This window comes from Rhinoraja longicauda, chromosome 6 (genome assembly GCF_053455715.1).
Source record: "Rhinoraja longicauda isolate Sanriku21f chromosome 6, sRhiLon1.1, whole genome shotgun sequence".
In the NCBI taxonomy this organism is placed as follows: Eukaryota; Metazoa; Chordata; class Chondrichthyes; order Rajiformes; family Arhynchobatidae; genus Rhinoraja; species Rhinoraja longicauda.
Window position 1 is genome coordinate 22,395,401 of NC_135958.1, and position 23,745 is coordinate 22,419,145.

The 23,745-nt window shown below is 43.7% G+C and overlaps 1 protein-coding gene across 2 annotated transcripts in view; it reads left to right on the plus strand.

Annotated features, from left to right (window-relative positions):
- dync1li2 (dynein, cytoplasmic 1, light intermediate chain 2) overlaps positions 1–23,745 on the plus strand; it is a 72,608-nt gene that overhangs the window by 18,440 nt on the left and 30,423 nt on the right. For both annotated transcript variants that reach the window (XM_078400712.1, XM_078400713.1), the window contains exon 5: positions 17,569–17,735. In XM_078400712.1, coding sequence (XP_078256838.1) covers positions 17,569–17,735 — 167 coding nt within the window. The remainder of the gene's footprint in view (positions 1–17,568; positions 17,736–23,745) is intronic.

The window sequence follows — 23,745 nt, forward strand, 5'->3', positions numbered from 1 at the left end:
ACCTTCGCTCGACCTGGACCCTGGGCGTGACAGCCTCACAATAGGTCCTGTCGAGGAAACTCTCGCATTCCCGGATGGCCCTGAGGTCATCCAACTGCCTCTCTAACGCCACCACACGCCCCTTCAGGAGCTGCACCTGGACATAGTTTCTGCTCCATCTGTATAGAATGCAGTGGATAGAATGATAGTGCCAGACTGTTCTTATAAGGTGTCATGAGCTTGGTCAGCAGCGGTAGTGCAAATGGTGCTGATGTTAGAATAGTTCTACATACATGTAGATGCAAGGAATTGCAGATGCTGATTTACAAAAAAAAAGACACAGTGCTGGAGTACCTCACTGGGCCAGGCAACATCTCCTGAGAACATTGACAGGAATCGTTTCGGGGCTGAAGATGGGTCCTGATCCAAACCATCAGCATCCATATTCTCTAGTGATAGCCACAAAAAGCTGGAATAGCTCAGAGGGTCTGGTAGCATCTCTGGAGAAAAGGAAAAGGTGACGTTTCGGGTCAAGAACCTTCAGATTGAGAGTCAGTGGAAAGGGAAACAAATGATATAGTAGGTAAATAGAACAAATGAATGAAAGGTATGCATGAAGCAATGATGATCAAGTAAAGATGGAGCCCACAATGGTCCATTGTTGGTTGTGGGGTGGGTAATAACGTGTTATATGGGTAGTGAAATTCAATCGAACGACAGTGAAACTGGGGGAGGGACAGAGAGAGAGGGGATGCAAAGGTTAGTTTAGTTTAGAGATAGAGCATGGAAACAGGCCCTTTGGCCCACGAAGTCCATGCCGACCACCGATCCCTGCACATTAAAAGTAACATTAGCAAATTTGCGGATGACACAAAGCTGGGTGGCAGTGTGAACTGTGAGGAGGATGCTATGAGGATGCAGGGTGACTTGGACAGATTGTGTGAGTGGGCAGATGCATGGCAGATGCAGTTTAATGTGGATAAATGTGAGGTTATCCACTTTGGTGGAAAGAACAGGAAGGCAGATTATTATCTGAATGGTGTCAAGTTAGGAAATGGGGTAGTACAAAGAGATCTGGGTGTCCTTGTTCATCAGTCACTTAAAGTTGGCAAGCAGGTACAGCAGGCAGTGAAGAAAGCTAATGGCATGTTGGTCTTTATGACAAGAGGCGTTGAGTATAGGAGCAAAGAGGTCCTTCTGCAGTTGTACAGGGCCCTAGTGAGACCGCACCTGGAGTACTGTGTGCAGTTTTGGTCTCCAGATTTGAGGAAGGATATTCTTGCTATTGAGGGCGTGCAGCGTAGGTTCACTAGGTTAATTCCCGGAATGGTGGGACTGTCGAATGTTGAAAGACTGGAGCGACTAGGCTTGTATACGCTGGAATTTAGAAGGATGAGAGGGGATCTTATTGAAACATATAAGATTATTAAGGGATTGGACACATTAGAGGCAGGAAACAAGTTCCCAACGTTGGGGGAGTCCAGAACCAGGGGCCACAGTTTAAGAATAAAGGGTAGGCCATTTAGAACGGAGATGAGGAAAAACCTTTTCAGTCAGAGAGTTGTAAATCTGTGGAATTCTCTGCCTCAGAAGGCAGTGGAGGCCAATTCTCTGGATGCTTTCAAGAGAGAGCTAGATAGAGCACTTAAAGATAGCGGAGTCAGGGAGTATGGGGAGAAGGCAGGAACGGGGTACTGATTGTGAATGATCAGCCATGATCACATTGAATGGCTGGCTCGAAGGGCCGAATCGCCTACTCCTGCACCTATTGTCTACTGTCTATTAACACTATCCTACACACACTGGGAACACTTTTACACTTATAACAAGCCAATTAACCTACAAACCTGTATGTCTTTGGAGTGTGGGAGGATACCGAAGATCTCGGAGAAAAGTCACACGGTCACTGAGAGAACGTATGAACTCCATACGGACAGCATCTGAAGTCAGGATTGAAATCGGGTCTCCGGCACTGCCCGCACTGTAAAGCAGCAACTCTACCGCTGCTCCACCGTGCAGTTAGAGTAATTAATATTCGTAATGCTCGATTGTAAGCTGCCCATGCAAAATGTGAGATGCTGTTGTTGATGCTGCCTGACCATTGAGTTACCCCAGCACTTTGTGTCGTTTTTTAGTATGATGCACTGCACATCTACTGTTACGGTGGTCTTCAGACTCTCGTATTGGTGATTTAGCTACCTTTTGATTATTTTGTACATCTGGGTTTGTTGGATAGGATTGTTGGATTTTGAGTATAAACTACAACTTTGTTTAGGCAACAAATTGAGTATTGTTGCAATTCTGGTTGCTGCATCACAGGATAGGTCAGATATTCACTGATACTAGACACAATGCTGGAGTAACTCAGCAGGGCGGGCAGCATCTTGGGAGAGAAGGAATGGGTGATGTTTGGGGACGAGACCCTTCAGACTGTTGTCAGGGGTGTGGGCAGTATATAAGGAAGTGTATAGATAAGGGAAAATATGGTGTGAAAACAGGACAAAGGGAATGGAGATCAAGGAAAATGTAGAATAGATCATTGTTAGTTGGGAGTAGGTAACAACAAAGCAAACAGAGATAAAATGTACTCGGAGACAATAAGTGGTTGGAGAACTGGGACGAGGGAGAGGATGGAGAGAGAGGGAAAGCAAGGGTTATTTGAAGTTGGAGGTCAATGTTCACACTGCTTGGGTGTAAGCTGCCCAAGTGAAATATGAGGTGCTGTTCCTCCAATTTGCACTGGGCCTCACTCTGATAATGGAGGAGGTCCAGGCCAGAAAGGTCAGTGTGGGAATGGGAGGGGGGGTTAAAGTGTTGAGCAACTGGGAGATTAGGAGCATCAGAGGCTGAGGGGCGACTGATGGAAGTATATAAAATTGTGAGAAGCATAGATAGGTGGGCAGTCTGTCTTTTTCAAGAGGGTGGAAATGTCAAAGACTAGAGGGCACAGGTTTAAGGTGGGATATGGAAGTTTAATAGAATTTTGGTTTAGGTTTTTAAAGTGTTGGGTGCCAGGAATGATCTACCGGGAGAGGTGATTCCAATTCTGTAGAGCATTGGAAAAGATCAAAATACATATTTTGTGGACCGTAAGATTTCCTTTGTTCCTATGCTACTCAATAAGAGGGTTAATGAGTGAATCATGAGTGTGTATGGAATCTGGCAGCTGAGAACAATGTTGACTTATCTATATATCTGTTTATGAACAGGCAATGTGCATCAGGAAATAACACTTTCCCCTCTGCTTGCCCTCTCTGTCCCAGATGAATGGGAGATTGATCATTGGTTTGTGTCTACCTTTTTAGATAGGAGGTTTACAGTGTAAATGGTATGGCTTATATTTAATAGTCTTAAAGAGAGATTTATTTACAATTAGACAAAGTGGACCCATTGGGCCAAACCTCTCCTGCATTGGTGCAGCACCCTGTCCTCCCCCCTCCCCTCTCCTCAAACCCCCCCTCTCCCTTCTCCTTTTAAATTTTTAAATGTGAATAACTTTAAAAATATAACACCGATTTCAATAAAACTACTTGCATTATCACTAAAGTGACAATGGTGAGTAAGGTGGGCCTAAAATTGTCGTGCTATCGTGTATCGTTTTGGCTGAAGTTCAGTCACAAACAAGATAACAAACGAGAGTTTTAGTATATAGATGTTACATGTTTGCTTTGTGATTCTGCATTGTGCTTGTAGAGTTGGAACTTTATTGTGGTCAGGATTGTGTTCGCCTGATGGTATTTAACTTGCAATCCAGGTGTGGTGATTTCAGGTGGCAAATTATGAAGGGCAAATTATGAAGTTGCTCATAATTTACAGGCTAAGCCCCTCCGAAGAAACACTTAGACCGTAGTGACATAGGGAAGGGAGTTCTAACAACCTTAATCTTTTAGATTAACTAAAAATAATAAAACTCTTTTCTCATCTCTCTTCACTTGTTATTTGTGGTTGTATTCTTGGCAAATCACATAGGCACACCTCTAGGGTATGCATGATCGATTGTGAGAAAATGGTTCCATTGTTAGAGGAATCAAGAACTATAAGAGGAAGGGAGTGAAATAAAGGTAATTGAACACAAACCAAGGAAGAGCATTTTTACGCAGTCGAAGGTTGGGGTTTGGAATAAACCTCCAGAGTTTGTGGAGCCAAATTCAATCACAGCATTCAGTAAGGAACTGAATATCAAAAAGAATTTGAGGTTATGTGGAGAAGAAGGGTGTTTGGGATTAGCTGGATTACTTGTGCGTTGAGTTGTGTGGATTTGACCACTAAATGTCTGCCTTCAATGATTTTTGTGCTAATCAGCAGATTCTTACTGTATTACTGTCCCGTTGCTAAAGAGAGATAGGATGTTCAGCCTCGTTTCTTGAAATTGTGAAATGGCCATTCTCTTTTAAGAGAATGAGATTTTCCTGCGCAGATATTGTTGAATAGAATTGCAGCCTAGCTGCAGGTATGGTCCCATATGGCAACTTTCCCCACATACGTTAGTTTTAGAACAAATTGTAGGGCACGGTATGGGTAAGCATATTGTACATTTACAGAAACATCTGCTTCCATTTAGTAACCAAGGGAATTGGATATTCACAACATTAGAAAAACTTGCCAACTCTGCTTTTCATCCTTCCCCTTTTCTGTAGTAATACCCACATAGGTTAAAGTTAAGTGAAACTATTGAGATCATGTACTCAAAGTGTCCATTGGTTGCAATTATTTGCTACCAACTTCCCAATTATTCACATGCATTTGGGCAGCTATGTGGCTTTCAATACTCTTAATAACATCTAGTAACTCACTTTGAGTGATGTTCTCTGAGCTACCACCCTCCCTATTAGTTTCATCTTGTCCTATCCTTCCATATGCTATGCCATAAATGGGGAAACTATTTGTGGCCTTGTATATTCCGATGATGAAGTGAGTAGAAACTGCTCAAAGATCTAGGATATTTGACTGGTGGTGATATAATGGTTAGTGCTGTATTGTTATAGATTGAGGCAACAAGTTAAAAGATTTTGCAAAAAAAGCTCTTTTGAGCACAATTGAATTCTTTAGTGATTGTTTCACTCATTTTAATGCATCAAAACAATTATAAAAAGATTTATTTGTGAAGCAGTGTTACTGATCTCGGGGCAGTGTGCCTGTGTTAGATAATATTGCACAATGCGTATTCTGTGAAAATAGTGAACTGTGGCGACGTACAGGCAAGCTGATAAGATGTTTTCTGGCTGTAAAATGAGATTTGTTTCTGCATCCAGCCATGGCTCATTGAATGCTTTACTGATTGTGTGTCTTTTAAATCATTTGGGATAATTTGTCTCAAACTAATGTGAACCATCTGATAAAACGGGCACGTCTGACCTCCACTCCTCAGTGGGTGGCATGCATCCCATTGAACTGGGCACTAGGTCATCTCCAGAGCTCAACAACAAGAGATCTTCATTGTTTATCTGGGGCGCCATGAGTGAAGATGTCGATGTCTGATCTACTTCAATTTGAATCATTTCCAGGCACCTTGTTTTTGTTATTCCAAATGGGAAATTGAAAACTCAGAAAACCCCCATTATAAAGAACCATGTGGGGGTATGGGAATGGTGTCCATTATTGCCGATTGTCCGCTAGAACCGAGTAAGGGATTCGCTCCAACCACCTAGCGGTCACTCCATGAAACAGTGGGTCACTTAAAGTTAGAGAAATCAATATACATACTGCTGGGTTGTAAGCTGTCCAAACAAGATATGAGGTGCTCTTCCTCCAATTTATGTTTGGCCTCACTCTAACAATAGAGGAGGTCCAGGACAGAGAGGTTAGAATGGGAAGGGATGTTTGTGTTTGGCAAATAGGAGATCACATAGGCTGAGGAGGAATGAGCAAAGATGTTCAGTGAAATGATCGCAGAATCTACACTTGGTCCTGAATTTAGGGACCTGAAAATAACACCATTCTGAATTTGTTCTTTTGAAAGCATGGTGTTAAATTGATGTGGGACAAGATGCCATCAGTGGAATAGGAGTTAATTTCCATTTAAGCCATTCAGTTTTTCAGCCCAATGTGTTCCTCTGCTGCTTTCAGTGACATTTCCTCATTTTCTACATTTGCTTTTAATAATAAATTGTTTACTTTTCTGATAACCTCCAGCATTCACCATCTATTTATGTTGGTGGAGTGATGGGTAATCGTGTTCCAAATTTCTACTTCCCTTGTGGAGAAAGTGTCTTAATTTGGCTCAGAATGTGTTGATTCATTTTGCCCTCTTTGTCTGGACTTACTCATCAGAGGGAATGGTTTCTTTGAATCATTGAATTCTTTCATTTAAACCACAGATCACATCCACACCTCTCCAACTCAAACATGAGTCTTCATGGCCATTGTTCCACTGTTTTCTCTGAAATACATTCAACCATGAAGAGCTTAACTAATGTTAAGGTTTTCTTCTGGGGCTTTAATCAAAATATTTTGTATCTACTTACCCTGATCTCTAGTATCTTGAACACAGCTTCAGTCTTTGCCACCCTGCAATGTTGCTTTGCTCTGGTATTGATGTGCAGAGAGTTTTGATTTGTGTATGTGGCATTGCAGCTGCAGCAGCCAAAATAGCAAACTCCCAAGTGAAGCCGCTTCTGTTGCAGATTTTTCTCACTGGCTGAGTGAAGCCAAGACGCTACTTTCTGGCAGTGAAGGGAAATAGTTGTTTGCTTGAACCTCCCCTCCAACAGTGTTGGCTCCAGGGACTGCTGGCAGCAGCTTTGTTAGAGCAGCTGCTTGTTTACTTCACTAATGAGCTCAAGACAACATTTAGAGGATGAGAGCTCCTGGGCACAACTCAGGATGTGTTTTGGGAGTCTTAGCAGTCTGCCGAATATGTTCAGATAGCTTTCTCTTTAGTTTAATGCTCCATTTAATGCAATGTCTTAACATACTCCATGCTAACATGCTGGCAGTTTCTTATTCGAGTCTGAATAACGATCCCTACCTAAAACATCACCTAACCATGTTCTTCAGCAATGCTGCTTGGCCTGCTGAGTTACTCCAGAATTTTGCCTTTTATAAACCAGCATCTGCAATTCCTTGTTTCTGCATTTTTATTTACTGCTGCTGTTCCTTTCTCCTTAACTGCCCTACCCGTACTTTGCCTTCTTCTTGGATTTGTTTTGCTTCTGCATTTTCTTGTTTCTTGGGTAAAAGATCAGACAAATTGTTCTGTGTTTCTGCTTCGGCTATTTTGTACTTTTTTTTAAAAAGCACTCATTTTTTCCAATGTGAATAAACTCGTATAGAATTATACTCGGGCATTGTGGGTTCCGACTGATGCTATCTCTAGAAAGTAGTATTAGCTTATTCTTTAATCATCATAAGCTTTCTAACCAAGTTCATTCAGATGTTCTTAAATCCATCACAATTGCATTGTATTCATGATCCACATGCAGTGATCCCCAAGCATTTTTTGGTTAGGGTTTCATCATTTTGAGTGTTATTGAAAGATAGCATTTATTTAATAATAATAATAATGCATTACATTTATATAGCGCTTTTCAAACACTCAAAGACGCTTTACAGGGATTTCTAGAACATAGAGAAGTGAATAAATAGATAAATAAGTAAACGAGCAGAAAAAGGAGACAGAAGGTGAGGTGACCTTCAGTGGTTGAAGGCAGTGCTGAACAGGTGGGACTTCAGTGATGTTTTGAATGTGGTGAGTGAGGAGGAGTCTCTGACGGTTTGGGGTAGTGAGTTCCATAGGGTGGGAGCAGCGATGGAGAAAGCCCTGTCCCCCCAGGATCTGAGTTTGGTCTGGATGGGGGGGGACAGGAGATTGGCAGCAGCAGAGCGGAGGGTGCAGGTGGGAGTGTGCCTGTGGAGGAGGTCAGTCAGGTAGGATGGGGCCAGGTTATGGAGGGCTTTGTAGGTCATGAGGAGGATTTTGTACTGGATTCTCTGGGGGATGGGGAGCCAGTGGAGTTTGTAAAGGACGGGGGTGATATGGTCACGGATCGGGGAGTGGGTGAGTAGACGGGCAGCGGAGTTTTGAATGTATTGAAGTTTACTGATGATTTTTGAGGGTGAGCCATAGAGGAGGCTGTTGCAGTAGTCCAGACGGGAGGTGATGAAGGCGTGGATGAGGGTTTCTGCAGCTGTGGAGGAGAGGGATGGACGGAGACGGGCAATGTTTTTGAGGTGGAAGAAGGCTGTCTTTGTGATGTGTTTGATGTGTTTGTCGAAGGAGAGGGTTTGATCAAAGATGATTCCAAGATTCCGGATGTGAGGGGAGGTGGATACTGGGAGACCATCAATATTGAGGATGAAGTTTTGGGTGGATTTGGTGAGCGTTTTTGGACCAATGATGATGATTTCAGATTTGTTGCAGTTGAGTTTGAGGAAATTTGATTGAAGCCAAGATTTTATTTCAGTGATGCAGTTTGTCAGTGGTAGAGTGTGTGGTGGTGGAGATTGACTTGGTGGAGATGAGGAGCTGGATATCATCGGCGAAGCAGTGGAAGTTGAGACCATGATGGCGGATTAATTGACCAAGGGGGAACAGGTAGAGGATGAAGAGGGGGGGGGGGCAAGGACTGAGCCTTGGGGGACACCTTGGGGGAGGGGAGCGGTGGGGGATTTACAGTTGTTAATGGAGATGAACTGGTGCCTGTCAGAGAGGTAAGATTTGAACCAGGATAGGGCTGTGCCAGTGATGTTAAAGGAGGTTTCAAGTCGGGTGAGGAGAATGGAGTGATTTATGGTGTCAAAGGCGGTGCTGAGGTCAAGTAGGATGAGGATGTTGAGGTTGCCAGCGTCGGAGGAGAGGAAAAGGTCGTTTGTGATTTTGAGGAGCGCAGTTTCAGTACAGTGGTTGGAGCGGAATCCGGATTGGAAAGTTTCATACAGGTTATTGGTAGAGAGGTGGTATTTGAGTTGGGAAGCTACAGCACGTTCCAAAACTTTGGACAGAAAGGGTAGGTTGGAGATTGGTCTGAAGTTGTTTGGGGTGTCAGGGTTGAGACCAGGTTTTTTCAGAATGGGGGTGACAGCAGCGATTTTGAGGGATGGCGGGACGATGCCAGTGGACAGGGAGGAGTTTATTGTTGCAGTGATAAGTGGAGAGAGAGCAGGAAGGCAGGCCTTGACAAAGCTGGAGGGGATGGGGTCCAGAGAGCAGGTGGCAGTTTTTATTCCTGTGAAGAGGTCAGAGAGGTCGGTGGTGGAGACTGGGGAGAACTGAGGCAGGGGTTGACAGGATAAGGGGGGGCAGGTGCGTTGGTGGTTAAGGTGCTGTAGATGCTGTCTATTTTGCTTTGGAAGAATGAAAGGAAAGTGGTGCATTTGTCAACTGTGAATGATTGGGAGATGGTGTCCAGGGGGCTGAGGAGTTTGTTTATTGTAGAGAAGAGTGCTTTTGGGTTTCCAGAGCCAGTGAATTATTTGAGAGTAGTAGGTGGAGTGGGCGCGGGAGAGGGCATCTTTGTAGTGCTGCAGGTGGTCTTTGTAGGCTTGGGAGTGAATTGTGAGACCTGTTTTGTTGCGGAGTCTTTCAAGTTGGCGGGCATGAGTTTTCATCATGCGGAGTTCGGGGGTAAACCAGGGAGCAGAGTGGGTGAAGGAAACTGTTTTGGTTTTTATAGGTGCAAGCTGGTCGAGGCAGGAGGAGAGAGTGTGGTTGTAGTAGTCAGTGAGGTCAGAGGGGCTGTGGAGGTCAACGAAGGGAGAGGCGGACATTATTTCAGAGAGGGAGGATGAGAGCGAGGTAGGTGAAACAGAGTTCAGCTTACGGAAGTTGATTTTGCGTTTTTGCCTTGGAGCTGGGGTGGGAATGTTGACGGACATGGTGATGGCTAAGTGATCAGAGAGGGTGGGGTCGGGGCCAGAGAGGTGATGTAGATTAAAAGGCTATTTAACAGTCAGCCCTGTAGCTGTGTGTTGGAGTCACAAATGTAGACAGGTTTTCTTTAAATGACATTAAGGAAGTGGGTAAGCTTTTACAACAGTTAACAACGGTCAAGTCATGATTCACAATGTGTAGGGAAAAAAACTGCAGATGTTGGTTTAAATCGAAGGTAGACACAAAATGCTGGAGTAAAGGGCCTGTCCCACTTAGGCAATTTTTTATGCGACTGTCAAAGTCGTAGCAGATCGTAGAAATTTTCTTTTACCCGACGACAATGACTACAACAATGCCGAGTCAGGTCGAGATGACACTGTCTTCGGAAACATCGCGAAATTCCCACGCTGTCAATGCTTCTCCGGCGTCCTAATTTTCGCTGAAATCATTGACAAGTCGGTAAGTACTTGAGAGTTTTGAAATATAACATCTTGCCCAGGTTACTTGAAAACCAAGCTTCACGGCAACAAGGCATCAACTGGATTGACCCAGTTTACTATTAGCAGTATTAAGAAATTTAAATGGATTTTTGTGAAAAGTGTGTGGGCATTCTCTGAAAATGTACGGGAGATACATATCTGGTTTCTGGGTTGCATATCTGGGTTGGGAGCCTACTTTAAATGTAATTGCTGATGGCCAAAAACATTGTGAAAATTCCCACGCTTATCTGACCGTCAAACTGTCGCCTCCAATCTACCTGTCAAATGTCCTGACGGTAAATAAATTGGTTAAACACAAGTATTTTATGGTATCTTGAAATGACTTTACTTCTTTTACTTATTTTCTTACATGACTTATTTTAATATTATGTGCTTCTAAATGCATCTAAGAGAACCTAGCAAACCTGGGGACAGCATGCGGCAGTGCCCGCAATAAGCAACGATACCTGGCGACAAGCCAGCTGTAGCCGAGAAATTTCACTCCGGTTGATTTCTCAGCGACGCGCTGAGATCCACTACGATTCTTGGAAGACTCATCACGATCATGCCCGCGACATCCCGGCGAACTGTTGGCGATAGCCTAATCGCCAGCAGTCTCCTTAAAATCGCCTAAGTGGGACAGGCCCTTAACTCAGTGGGTCAGGCCTGCAGCATTTTGTGTCTACCTCATGATTCACAATACCTTTTTATTCTAGATTTGTAGAGATGAATAGGAGTGGCACAGCAGTTGGTGGTTCTGTCTCATAGCTCCATGGACCTAAGTTCAATCTTCACCTCGGGTGCTTTGTATGGAATTTGTCTTTTCCCTCCTCAGTTCATGTATATTTTTGCCAAATGTTATGCTTTCCTTCCACTTTCTGTAGTTGTAGGCTTCAAGGAACCAAGGAGAACAAGATTTCTAGGCTTGCTCTGCTGGTGGCTGGTATGGAGCTGGGGCATTAGGTGGCCTCCTGTGTTGTAAGATGTAAATAACTATATAACAACCCTCTCACCACTCCCCCTCTGTGATTCCTGTTGGTCTCCTACAATACCTTTATTCAACCATCTGTCTCTCAAGCCCCCCCCCCTCCTCACCTGTAACCAACGATCACTTGCCAGACTTTGTCCTGCCCCTCTTCCAGCTTTCTTCTCCTTCGCTCTCTACCACAATCAACTATCCATATTTTCTACAGATGCTGCCTAACCTGTTGCGTTACTCCAGCACAGTCTATTTTTAATATAACGTTCCTGTCTGCGCACAGTGAAGCTTGATCCCCCCCCCCCCCCCAGCTCATTATTTTAGAGCTGTGGATTAGTTCAGTAACTGAATCACAATGTTGCTGATGGTTGATTCCAGTTGCTGTTTCTCCAGAGCTGATCTGCTATTTCCTCTGGCCTGGGAAATAGTATCTGGAAATGATTGTGATTTGTACTATGATCCCTGTTCCATAAGAACCTTCCATTGGCCAGCATTGGAGTGAGACTGTGCATTTGTCTTGTTCTCACTGTTATGCTGGCAAGATTTTTTTGGCATAAATTCAGAATGGTAATCTACGCAAGACTGTGCATTTTCCCCAGACGTGTGAACATTCTTGCATTCAGGGTCAGAAGGGGTTAGCAATTCCCCAGGGTAATTGTTTTGCACAGAGAGATAGGTACACACTTAGATTCACTTACTAGGAAAGATGAGCTCATGCTTTGTACACAAAGCTTGTATTGACTGCAGTACTCTGGGTGCCAAGGAGGTGACATCATATGCAGACTTGGCTACAGAGCATCTAATCCTCTGGTAGTGGTTTATTGTCACATGTTGTAAGATACAGTGGAAAAACGTTGTCTTGATGCAGCCCAAGCACATCATACTCCACGTACATTAGTGCAAAAGAGAAAATAAATCTGCACAATATAGTGTTACAGCTGCAGAGAAAGTGCAGATAATAAAATGGTAATCTGTGCTGAAACCAGAACCAAATGCGCATTTTTCTTTATAAAACAAGCCGTTTAAATAGTTCAGCATGTTAGTGTGGGTTAATGGCATAAAGTAGCACCTGCAGTATTTTCTCCCTCCACGTTCTCCTGCTTCCTGTAACGACTGACTCCTGAAAGAGTTAAATACAAAATGCTGGAGTAACAGCGGGACAGGCCGCATCTCTGGAGAGAAGGAATGGATGATGTTTCGGGTCGAGGCCCTTCTTCAGACTAATCCTGGTGGACTTGCTGGTATTGTTACCATCTGGTCCTCTAGACATATGTGCCCCTGTACAATGTGTTGGTGCATTTAACTCAATGCTTTCCTTTGAATAGCGTCTTGGATTGTGTGTGTTCATCCAAACAAATGAACAATATTTGTCTATTCCTGCCCCTCTGGTTTTGTGTAATTCTTCTATTCCCAATACCTACTGGTCTCGTAATTCAGCTGCCCAGGTGGATAAAGGTACCAACCCAGATTTTTTTCTGCTTTGGCTCCTCGTTTGAAGTCTTCCTTGTTGGCCTGAGATCACCTCCTCTGGATGTGGAAGTCCCAATCCCGTTGGCTCAGGCAACCAAGGGGCTGAGGGACGTGACCCGGTTGGCCTTGGCAGAGTTCAAGAGTGTTATATTGTCGTATGTCCCGAAGTGAAGCAATTAGATTTTTTCTTCTAGCAGCACAACAGATATGTAAATATAGTACTCTGAGCAAAATATATATATATAAATATAGCCATAATAGGTACAAAGGTGAACCATTCTATCGCTAACTAGAGAGTGGACCTAATCTACCATCTACCTCATTGGAGACTCTTGGACTATCTTTAGTCTGGGTTTATCTTGCACTAATGTTATTACCTTTATTCTGTATCTCTACACTGTGGACGGCTAGATTGTAGTCATGTGTAGTCTTTGCGCTGACTGGATAGCTTGCAACATAAAAGCACTTCACTGTACCTCAGTACAGGTGACAATAATAAACTAAACTAAACTAAAAAAGGACACAAACAATGCCCCCAAGTCTAGTTCATTCAGAACTTATTTGGAGGTTGTAGTATTTAATAGCTTGATAGTTTAGTTTAGAAATACTGCGCGGGAACCCCTCGAGCCCAGCAAGTCCGCGCCGACCAGCGATCCCCGCACATTAACACTATCTTACACGCACTAGGGACAATTTACACATACACCAAGTCAATTAACCTATGTACCTGTATGTCTTTGGAGTGTGGGAGGAAACTAAAGATCTCGGAGAAAACCCATGGGGAGAACGTACAAACTCTGTACAGACAGCACCTGTAATCTGTATCGAACCCCGGTCTCCGGCGCTGCAAGCGCTGTAAGGCATAGAGCCGCCCAGTAATCCCGTTGTAGGGAAGAGTCTGCTCCTGAACCTGGATGTTACTGTTTTCAGGCTCTACCTTTCTCCCGATGGCAGGAGTGATATGAGAGAATGGCCAGGCTGGTGTGGGTCTGTGATGATGCCAGCAGGCTTTTTGAGGCAGTGACTCCTGTAGATCCCTTTGATGGTAGAGAGGTCTGTACCCATGATGGACTGGGCAGTGTTCATCACTTTTTGCAATCTTCTTCGTTCCTGAGTTGCCGAACCAGGCCGTGATGCAACAGTCAATATGCTCTGTACTATACATCTGTAGAAGTTCAAGAGAGTATTCATTATCGTACCGAATCGCCCCAATCTTCTAAGTAGAGGCGTTGATGGGCTTTCTTTGTGATCGTATCAATGTGCTGGGTGTAGCATAGATAGATCTTCAGATATATGCACACGCAGGAATTTGAGGTTTTTCACACACTCCACAACTGTCCCATCGATGAAGACAGGTTTGGGATCCTCTACTTTCCTCTTCCAAAGTCAACAATCAGTTCCTTTATTTTACTGACATTTAAAGCAAGGATGTTGTTTTGACACGATTTGGCCAGTTGATTTTGAAGCATCAAATTGGATCAAGTGGGCAGAACAGAGCAAGTCATGCCAATCAAACACCTGGAAACCTGACAGTGAAGACCTGCTCTCTGCTTTGCCAGCAGCCATTTTTTTATAATGCCTCCAATAATCAAGCTTTTAAACTACACATGAAATCATTAAAAAATATATAGACAATTAATATAAACATTGTTAATTAAAATCATTTAAAGCCCTTTTAAATTTTGAGGCCCTTTGGACTTTGCCTTCTGCACCATCTGGGATGTTGGATGGTAATTAAGAATGCAAAACATTTGTTTTTTTTGTAACCATTAAGCTCAGCATATTTTCAGTTTGCACATCATTGCCCTGGTTGATTGATGCTGGTGCAGTTGTACCTGACTATTGGTTGAATTTGAGGCCTTTTGGATATGGATCCATTTACCTACGGAACGATAAACACGCAGAGCATGGAGTAATGCTGCAGGACATGGATAGTTGAAAATTTGGGTCAGACCCTTCTTCAGACTGAAGAAAAACATTTAGAATGAGATAAGGGGAAATGCTTTCACTCATGAGAGTGAAAGGCATAGGGGGAGCAGGTTGCCTGAAATTGGTGTATTCAGTGTTCATGCTGTTGGGTTGTAGTCCTTCCAGGAGTGAGTTCCTCCAGTTTGCATTTTGGCCTCGCTCTGGCAGTGAGAAAGCTGAGGATGGACAGGTTGCTATGAGAATGGAAGGTAATGCCATGCAACTGAGGGCAGAATAGTCATGGTGTACAGAGGAGAGTGGGAATCTGTTATTAAATAGTAAGTCAGCCAGGTAGACACAATGCTGGAGTAACTCAGTGGGTTAGGCAGCATCTCTGGAGAAGGAATGGGGGTTTTGGGTCGAGACCCTTCAGTCCGAGTTACTCCTGCATTTTGTGTCTACCTTTGATTTAAACCAGCATCTGCAGTTCTTTCCCAAGTAGGTCAGCCATGTTTGTATTGAATATTGGAGAAGATTTGATGGACCAAATGGCATGCTATTTTTGTGTCATTGCAAAGTTTGGTTTATCACAGACTGGATTTTTAAAACACAATTCCTTTCAAATAACGAACAGATTCCAATTTTTAATGGTCAGCTTCATAAATTCACTGGTTTACATTGAATAATCCCATTGCAGATTCTCCTTGTAGATGCTTTCGACAGTGCAGACAGCTGTAGTTGTAATGGCTGCAGTAATTACTACCGTCCCGCTTGGGTAATGTTACGGGAAATGGTTGGAATTAGTTCAAATGAAACCATGAATGTTTCCCATTTCCCTCGTCATGTTCTTCTGAAAACCAATGCAAAGTAAAACTCACCGCTAAATGCAGAACATTCCACCATCATTTAGAGCTTGTTGGATTTTGGTAGAGAGCAGGTGACAATATTTTAAACACAGCTGATTAGAAACTTAAATGAAGTATGCATCAAAATTGTATTTCACTCAAAGTGCTAAATGGACCCCTAAAAAAATGGCAGTATTGATTATTTATTGTTAAGGAAAAATAGCTGAAATGTTTCTTCACAAGTGTAGCTGGTGCAAGCTTCTTGCAGATACTGGCCACTGTGTCATTGCCGTTGGATTTGCTCGAAGTGAGTCAAAGCCTAAAAGAAGTGACATCAACTTGGCAGATACAATAGATTATGAAGAAGAGGGAAATTGCAGGCAAAATCGAACTGGATTTGGTATGTGACTGGAATCCCCCACCCCCACCCCTGCACAGCTGTCGTCATTGATTCCCTTCCTTGTGGCCCTAAAGCATTAAGAGGCATTGGCTTGTTAGTTCCAAACATCGCTACGGTGTGATTGAGGGTTTACCATGATAAGAAGTGGTTTGTTTTAAATGAGACTTGAAATCCATACCAGGAAAATACCAACTGGTTGATCTTTGTCTTGTGCCTAGAATTTTCTTCAGTAATTTCCTTATCACCATATGGCTCCCACCCTGTAGTTATCTGACTTGTCACTCAGCTTCTCACTGAGAACGAAGAGGGACCCGATGGGGGGGGGGGGGGGGGGGGGGGAGGTGTTGCACTGAGAACAAAAGGTAGTTCCGGCGAGGAGGGTGCCGAAAATGATGGAGGGGGTGGGGTGGGTGGGGCGGGGTCGTGCTGCTGCCACGTGCTGCGGCAGGCAGTAGATAGGACTTGTCGGTCGGCTTTTGTAACGTTGTAGGCGCCAAAATGTGGTGACACGTTTGTACTGCCTAGGTGAGGTCTGCTGTATAATTTTACTGGGTTGTGTACAAAACAAAACATTTCACTGTATGTGGGTACATGTGACAATAAAGTATCATTGAATCATTTCACTTCATGAATAAAGGAACAACATTTGTAACTTCAAGTCCTCTGGGACCTCACCAGTGATGAGCAAAAATCCAAGTGTCCTTTGAAGCTGCAGCTACTTCCTCCCTGGCTAGCCAGAGCTGCCTGGTGATAAATTCATCCAGCCCTGGGGGTTTATCAACACTTGTGTTCCATGGCACCAAGCACCTTTTTAATACTGATCTGCTTAGTTATCCGCATATCCCTTCCTGAACTTGCCATCTTCCACGTTGTTCTCCTTGATGAATACAAGTGAAATGTTAATTTGGGGCTTTGCCCCCATCACTAGATTCCCCCCACAGATCACCCATCTTTTGACCTGGCTATACTCTTGCTCCGGATCAGCTTGTGTAATGAAGACAGACACAAAAGTCTGGAGTAACTCAGTGGGTCGGGCCGCATCTCTGGAGAAAAAGAATGACGTTTCGGGTCGGGACCCTTCTTCCAACCCAAAACGTCACCTTTTCCATTTCTTCATAGATGCTGCCTGACCAGCATCAACAGTTCCTTCTTGCATAAGCTCATGTAATGTCTTGGCATTCTTATTTATCATATTTGCTAAAGATATTTCATGGCCACTGCTTACCTTGATATCTTGTGCAAGAGGAGAGAGATAAAAATGATTTTGGCAGTGCTCCTTGCAGAACTGTAAACCAACAATTCTTTTGTTAGAAATGAAGGGCATCTGATGGTTTTTATTTTTGCCTAAATTTGACGGCAGCTGTGAATGCTGTGTTTTTTAGGTACTTAAACCTGATTTTTTAAAAATACAACCTCAAATAAGGCAAGATTATAGGAATATTTTCTCTCCAGAAAACAACAAAAATGTAGTGCAGGCTTTTGCTTAAAGTGATAATTTGTGGTTTAGTCGAGGCCTTTTACAAAGGAACTGAATTAGAACGTGTGTATCTATTTGTGCAGGAGTGATTTATTCCATGTTTTTCTGTAATCGCCAGATTTTAATCACTGGATGGAAGGCCAGCTTATGATTTCAAATGTGAACTTGGGTCTGGATATTGTTTTTCTGTCCTGGATTTCTGATCTTTGTTCTCTGCCTCCAGTGGTGAAAGAATTCCAGGAGTATGTGGAGCCTGAGGAAGGCACTCACGGATCCCCACAGAGGAGAGCTCCTGTGCCGGGTCAGGAAGAAGAAGAGGTAGTTTTGCCGCTGTGTGAGAACGCACTAACGCACAACCTGGGAATCCCGGTGCTGGTCGTCTGCACAAAGGTAGGCTTGTTATCTCGGAACCGCCATCATTACCGGTATGGGAGAAAAGTAATGATCATCTTTCGAGAATGTGTCATCAGAGCTTGCCTAAGGTTGTAGTAGTTCAGGATCGTCTCAAATGCAGCCAACCTCTACAAAATGAACTTTAGAGGCATAGAAATTAAGAGCAGGAGTCGGCCTGCTATTTTCATGTCAGTTTGTGAACAATGAATGGTCCTGCTGTAATGTTCATGGCTGATCATTTTCTTCAGTACCTGGTTCCCACCTTCTTATGTTCTTTTGATCCTTTTAGCAAAAGGAAGTGGCGGCGCTGCGTAGCAGCTGCGGCTCACCTGCAGTCTGTATGTCTTGTGTTTTTTTTGTTTTTTGTCTTAATTGTAGTGTTTGGATGTGATGTAGTATTTTTTGTGGTTGTGTACTATGTGGGGAGGGTGAACTATTTTTTAAAAAGTCTCTTCCGTACGGAGACACGACCTTTTTTCTGGGTCATGTCTCCGTTCCCGCTGTGACCTACCATCGGCCAAACACCTGGAGCTGGCGGCCTCCAGCTGGGACCACCTGGGGATCTGGTTCGCAGAGACTGCGGACCGGACTGTACTCACCATCTGCGGAGTTGGCTGTCTTCGGAGGCTGTGGTGGCGCTGCGAGTGCGGCTGCGACTCGCCTTCTGTGGCTTCAGCTGCGGGCCCTCTGGACGTTGGAAGCTCACAGGTCCCTGGGTGGGGGCCGACTTCGGGAGCTCCGGCAGCGTCTTCGTCCGCCCCGAATCGCGGGGCTTGGGTCGACCCGCTGCGAACCTTTCACCGTCTGGCGCGGCCTGGAATAGGCCGCGGGATTTTCCACCGCCCGGCGGGGGCTTCAATGTCAGGGGCCCCGACCGCCCCGACGTGGCAATTTCGACTGCCTGACAACAGGAGAAGACGATAGGGAAGAGAAAGACATTCTGGCCTTCCATCACAGTAAGGAGGTGACTGGAGGAGACTCATTGTGATGGATGTTTTTTTTGTTTTATGTTGGTTTTATGATTGTGGGTTTTATTGCTTTTTTTAAAATTGCTTCTTATTATTGTCTATGGGTAACGCAATTTTGTCCAAAAACATGTTTTTGGATGACAATAAAGGCTATTCTATTCAATTCTATTCTATAACAAACATCTATCTACATATAAGAGATTATTTAATGACGTCTTCCACTGTGATAGAGAATTCAATAGGTTCACCATCCTCTCTAGATGAAGAAATTTCTCCTGATCACTTTTCTAAGTGGTATATCCCACATCTTCAGGCAGTGAATCCTAATTCTGCTCCTCGTTAAATGTTTCTGGGTGTGCATGAAATACCCTCTCACTGTTCTTAACTCCAGTGAGCATCGATTCAACTGACCCAATCTCCATTTGTACATCAGTCCCAGAAATTGTTAAACCCTTGTTGCACTCCCTCCATGGCAAGAATATCCTTCCATTGATAATGATACCAAAGCTACGTGCACATGCAAATTCCTCGCATGCAGATGTCTCAAGGCCTTATACATTCAACTGCAATAAAATGCCTTGAGTTTTAGTTCAGTTGGAGTTTAGTTTATTGTCACGGGTACCGAGGTGAAGTGAAAAGCTTTTGTCAGGAGCTATCCAGTCAGCGGAAAGATATTACATGATTACAATCGAACTATCCACAGTGTACAAATACACGATAAAGGGAATAACGTGAAGATAAAATCCAGTAAAGTCTGATCAAAGATAGTCCGAGGGTCTCCAATGAGATAGATGGTAGCCCAGGACCACTCTAGTTATTGCCACTATACTTCAGACCTCTTACATCAAAGGCAAACATGTCACGCTGCCATAACTGCTTGCTGTTGGTGAGTGATATGCAAGGGATACAGCTGTTGCACTTTTCCCCCATCAGTCAACATTCAGACAATTGTCTGTCTTTCTGCTTTTAAAACCAGTGGAAAATCTTGCAATAAGGTTTAACACCAATGTTAAACTCATCACCTGGAGAGAGAAACCTTGATTCTTTCTGCTTGCTATCTTAACCAACTTTCAATCCATTCCAGTGTTTAACTTCCAAATTCCATGTGGTTCAATTTTGCATGTTAACATCTTTTACTTTTAGACCTTTTAGAGATACAATGCAGAAACAGGCCCTTCGGCCTACCGAGTCTGTGCCGACCACTGTTAGCACACTAGCAGTATCCTAAACACTAGATACAATTTCCAATTTTTTGACCAAAGTGCATTTACAGTGCATAAAATGCTGGAGTAACTCAGCAGGTCAGGCAGCATCTCAGGAGAGAAGGAATGGGTGACGTTTCGGGTCGAGACCCTTCAGTCTGAAGAAGGGTCTCGACCCGAAACGTCACCCATTCCTTCTCCTGAGATGCTGCCTGACCTACTGTGTTATTCCAGCATTTTGTGAATAAATACCTTCGATTTGTACCAGCATCTGCAGTTATTTTCCTACATTTACAGTGCATAGATACATGATAAACGTTATTCCCTTATGTATCAATACACTGTGTGGTTTGATTGTAATCATGTATTGTTTTTCTGCTGACTGGTTAGCACGCAACCAAAAGTTTTTCACTGTACCCTGGTACATGTGACAATAAACTAAACTGAAACTAACCTACAAACCTGTATTTCTTTGGAATGTGGGAGGAAACCAGAGCACCTGGGGGAAAGACATGCAGGCACAGGGAGAACATACAAACTACACAGACAGCACCCACAGTCAGGATGAACCCAGGTCTCTGGCGCTGTTAGGCAGCAGCTCCATCGCTGCACCACCGAACTGCCCTCAGAACTCAGTCTAAGCCTAAATACAGCACATCCACTGGTTCTCCCTTCCCTATTAGAGTCATAGAGTGATACATAAAAGTCGCCATTAAAATCTTTTCCCCTTCACCTTAAGTCTATTCTATTTATTACATCTGGTAACAAATAAAATTCTGGTAGAATAAAATATGATTTCCCTTTTTTAAATCCATGCTGACTTTGATCAGTCCTGTAAATGCTTTCAAGTGTTTTATTACTGTATTGTTTATAATAGATTATAATAGATTAAAGCACTTTCCCCATTACTGACATTATACCGGTCTGTTGACCATTATACCAAGGAATGTTGGCCTTCGTAACAAGAGGAGTTGAGTATAGGAGCAAAGAGGTCCTTCTACAGTTGTACCGGGCCCTGGTGAGACCGCACCTGGAGTACTGTGTGCAGTTTTGGTCTCCAAATTTGAGGAAGGATATTCTTGCTATGGAGGGCGTGCAGCGTAGGTTCACTAGGTTAATTCCCGGAATGGCGGGACTGTCGTATGTTGAAAGGCTGGAGCGATTGGGCTTGTATACACTGGAATTTAGAAGGATGAGGGGGGATCTTATTGAAATATATAAGATAATTAGGGGATTGGACACATTAGAGGCAGATAACATGTTCCCAATGTTGGGGGAGTCCAGAACAAGGGGCCACAGTTTGAGAATAAGGGGTAGGCCATTTAGAACGGAGATGAGGAAGAACTTTTTCAGTCAGAGGGTGGTGAAGGTGTGGAATTCTCTGCCTCAGAAGGCAGTGGAGGCCAGTTCGTTGGATGCTTTCAAGAGAGAGCTGGATAGAGCTCTTGAGGATAGCGGAGTGAGGGGGTATGGGGAGAAGGCAGGAACGGGGTACTGATTGAGTGATCAGCCATGATCGCATTGAATGGCGGTGCTGGCTCGAAGGGCTGAATGGCCTACTCCTGCACCTATTGTCTATTGTCTATTGTAACATCCTGTTTATCTATCCTCCTTTTGAAAATAGAGATGCATTTGCCACATTCCAACCTGTAGCAACTGCTCCAGAGTTTAGATGACCATTAATGCATCCACTATTTGGGAATTTGTTGGCTTTCAGCCCCATTCACTTTCCAATTTTATTTTACAAATGCTGGTTTTCTACAGCTTCTGATTCCCCTCCCCATCCAAGATCAAACATGGGAGGTTAATTGTCTTAGGGAATGTCATATTTCGCTTGGATAGTTTACAACCCAACGGTATGAACATTGAATTCCCCAATATCCACTAACAACCCTCCCCCATTCCCTTTTCCTTTCTCCCTCAAGTCCTTCCTTCCCCCCACCCCTCCCCTACGCCCCACCTGGACTTGCATTTATTTGTTTCTTCCACCTGCATGACTTCATCTGACATCATAATTCACAATTCTTCAGTTCTTTTTGTCTCGCACCTTCTGTTTTTCATGTCTGTCCTTTGTCCAACCATCAGACTATCAAAAGTCCCCTCATCTGTGTTCACATCACCTGCAAGGCTTTGGCCTGCCTCTCCTCTCTTCCAGCTTTCTCCCCCCCCCCCTCACAATTAGTCTGAAGAAGGGTCCCGACCCAAAACGTCACCTATCTGCTGGGATGCTGCCTGACCCACTGAGTTACTCCAGTACTTGTCTTAGTTTGGATGTTGTTAATGTTCTCTTTAGACTGTGTGTGTACACTGACAATCTGGAGGCTGACTCATTCACCTCTGGAATGTCCCTGCTTATTCTGTGATTAGTTGATCTTTACTGTGCCGGAAATGGATAAAATGGATGTGAAATCAATACCTTTTATGGGGGGAGGTGTGCTGGAAATCTGAAAAAGAACAAAAATTGCTGTAAATACTCAGCAAGTCAGTCAACATCTGTGGCAGAAAACAGTGGGCAGTCTGATGAAGGTTCTTCAACCAGCTACACTGCTACTGATCAGATTGTGAATTGCATCCAGAGACTTTGCACAGGCCTGTGAAGGCAGCCTGAGGTGACCGCACAGACCCAGCCCAATGAGCGCATGACTATCATGCTGTATTGTCATGTAGTCCCAAAGTGCCACCTCCTGGCAAAGGTCAGCTATTGTGAGGAAGCATTTCACCCTGTACTATGTGGGAAGAGACGATTCAACTCAACAAACCTGTGCTGGTGTTTCTCCCCACAAGATGCTCTCTGTCCACTAGTTGCCCTGTTTCACTTCTCACTTTCAATCTGTTTTTAAATGTGTAAGAAGGAACTGCAGATGCTGGTTTAAACCGAAGATAGACACGAAAAACTGGAGTAACTCAGCCGGACAGGCAGCATACCTGGAGAGAAGGAATGGGTGACTCTTCTTCAGCCTTCAGAAACGCCACCCATTCCTTCTCTCCAGAGATGCTGCCTGTCCCGCTGAGTTACTCCAGCTTTTTGTGTCTTATCACCTGTTTGTAAATATTCGTTTAATTCCCATTTGTTTTCTCCTAATGCATTCAAAGTCAGGAGTAGTGGGGGATTGCCTTAAAGGCCTTGCATTTAATAGTGTGCCTGTAAATAGTCAGAGACAACCTACTGTTGGCATTTAGCCAAATTAAACACGGCACACAACAAACCACACCAGACAATGAAGGCACAAAGAACTGCAGAATATAGTGGAACAGTAAAATGTAGACACAAGGAACTGCAGATAGCAGTGGAGCAATAAAATGTAGATAACCAACTGAAAATCTAAAGGAACTGCAAGGAACACAGTAAATGATTTTGCTATTAACTATACTGCCGGTCATCTCATGAGGCTCCACCTTATACATTTCTTAGGAAACCTCCCAGACATTACTTTGATTTTACAGCCAATGTTTTACTGCAGTGTATTGTACACTTTCTGCCCAGCAGCAAAAAAAAACTTAGAAGAACTTAGCATCTCTGAAGGCAAAGAGACGGTTAATGTTTTGGGTCCTGTTGCAGAGTTTGATTCTAAATGTCAACCACCCCATTGCCTCCACAGATGCCACTTGACCTGCTAAGTTTTTCCAGCAGCTTAAGTTTTGATCCAGGTTCCAGCATCTGCAGTCTTGTGTAACTAACCATCTAGTACAGGGGCCTCAAACTTTTCAGCTTGAGGGCCACATTATATATTTGGCACAATTTTGCGGGCCGTATAAGGAGATGTCAGTTTTATAAATTTAATGAACTCAAAAAAGAACTTAAGTAAAACAAATGGAAGAAATTCAAAACAGGTTAGA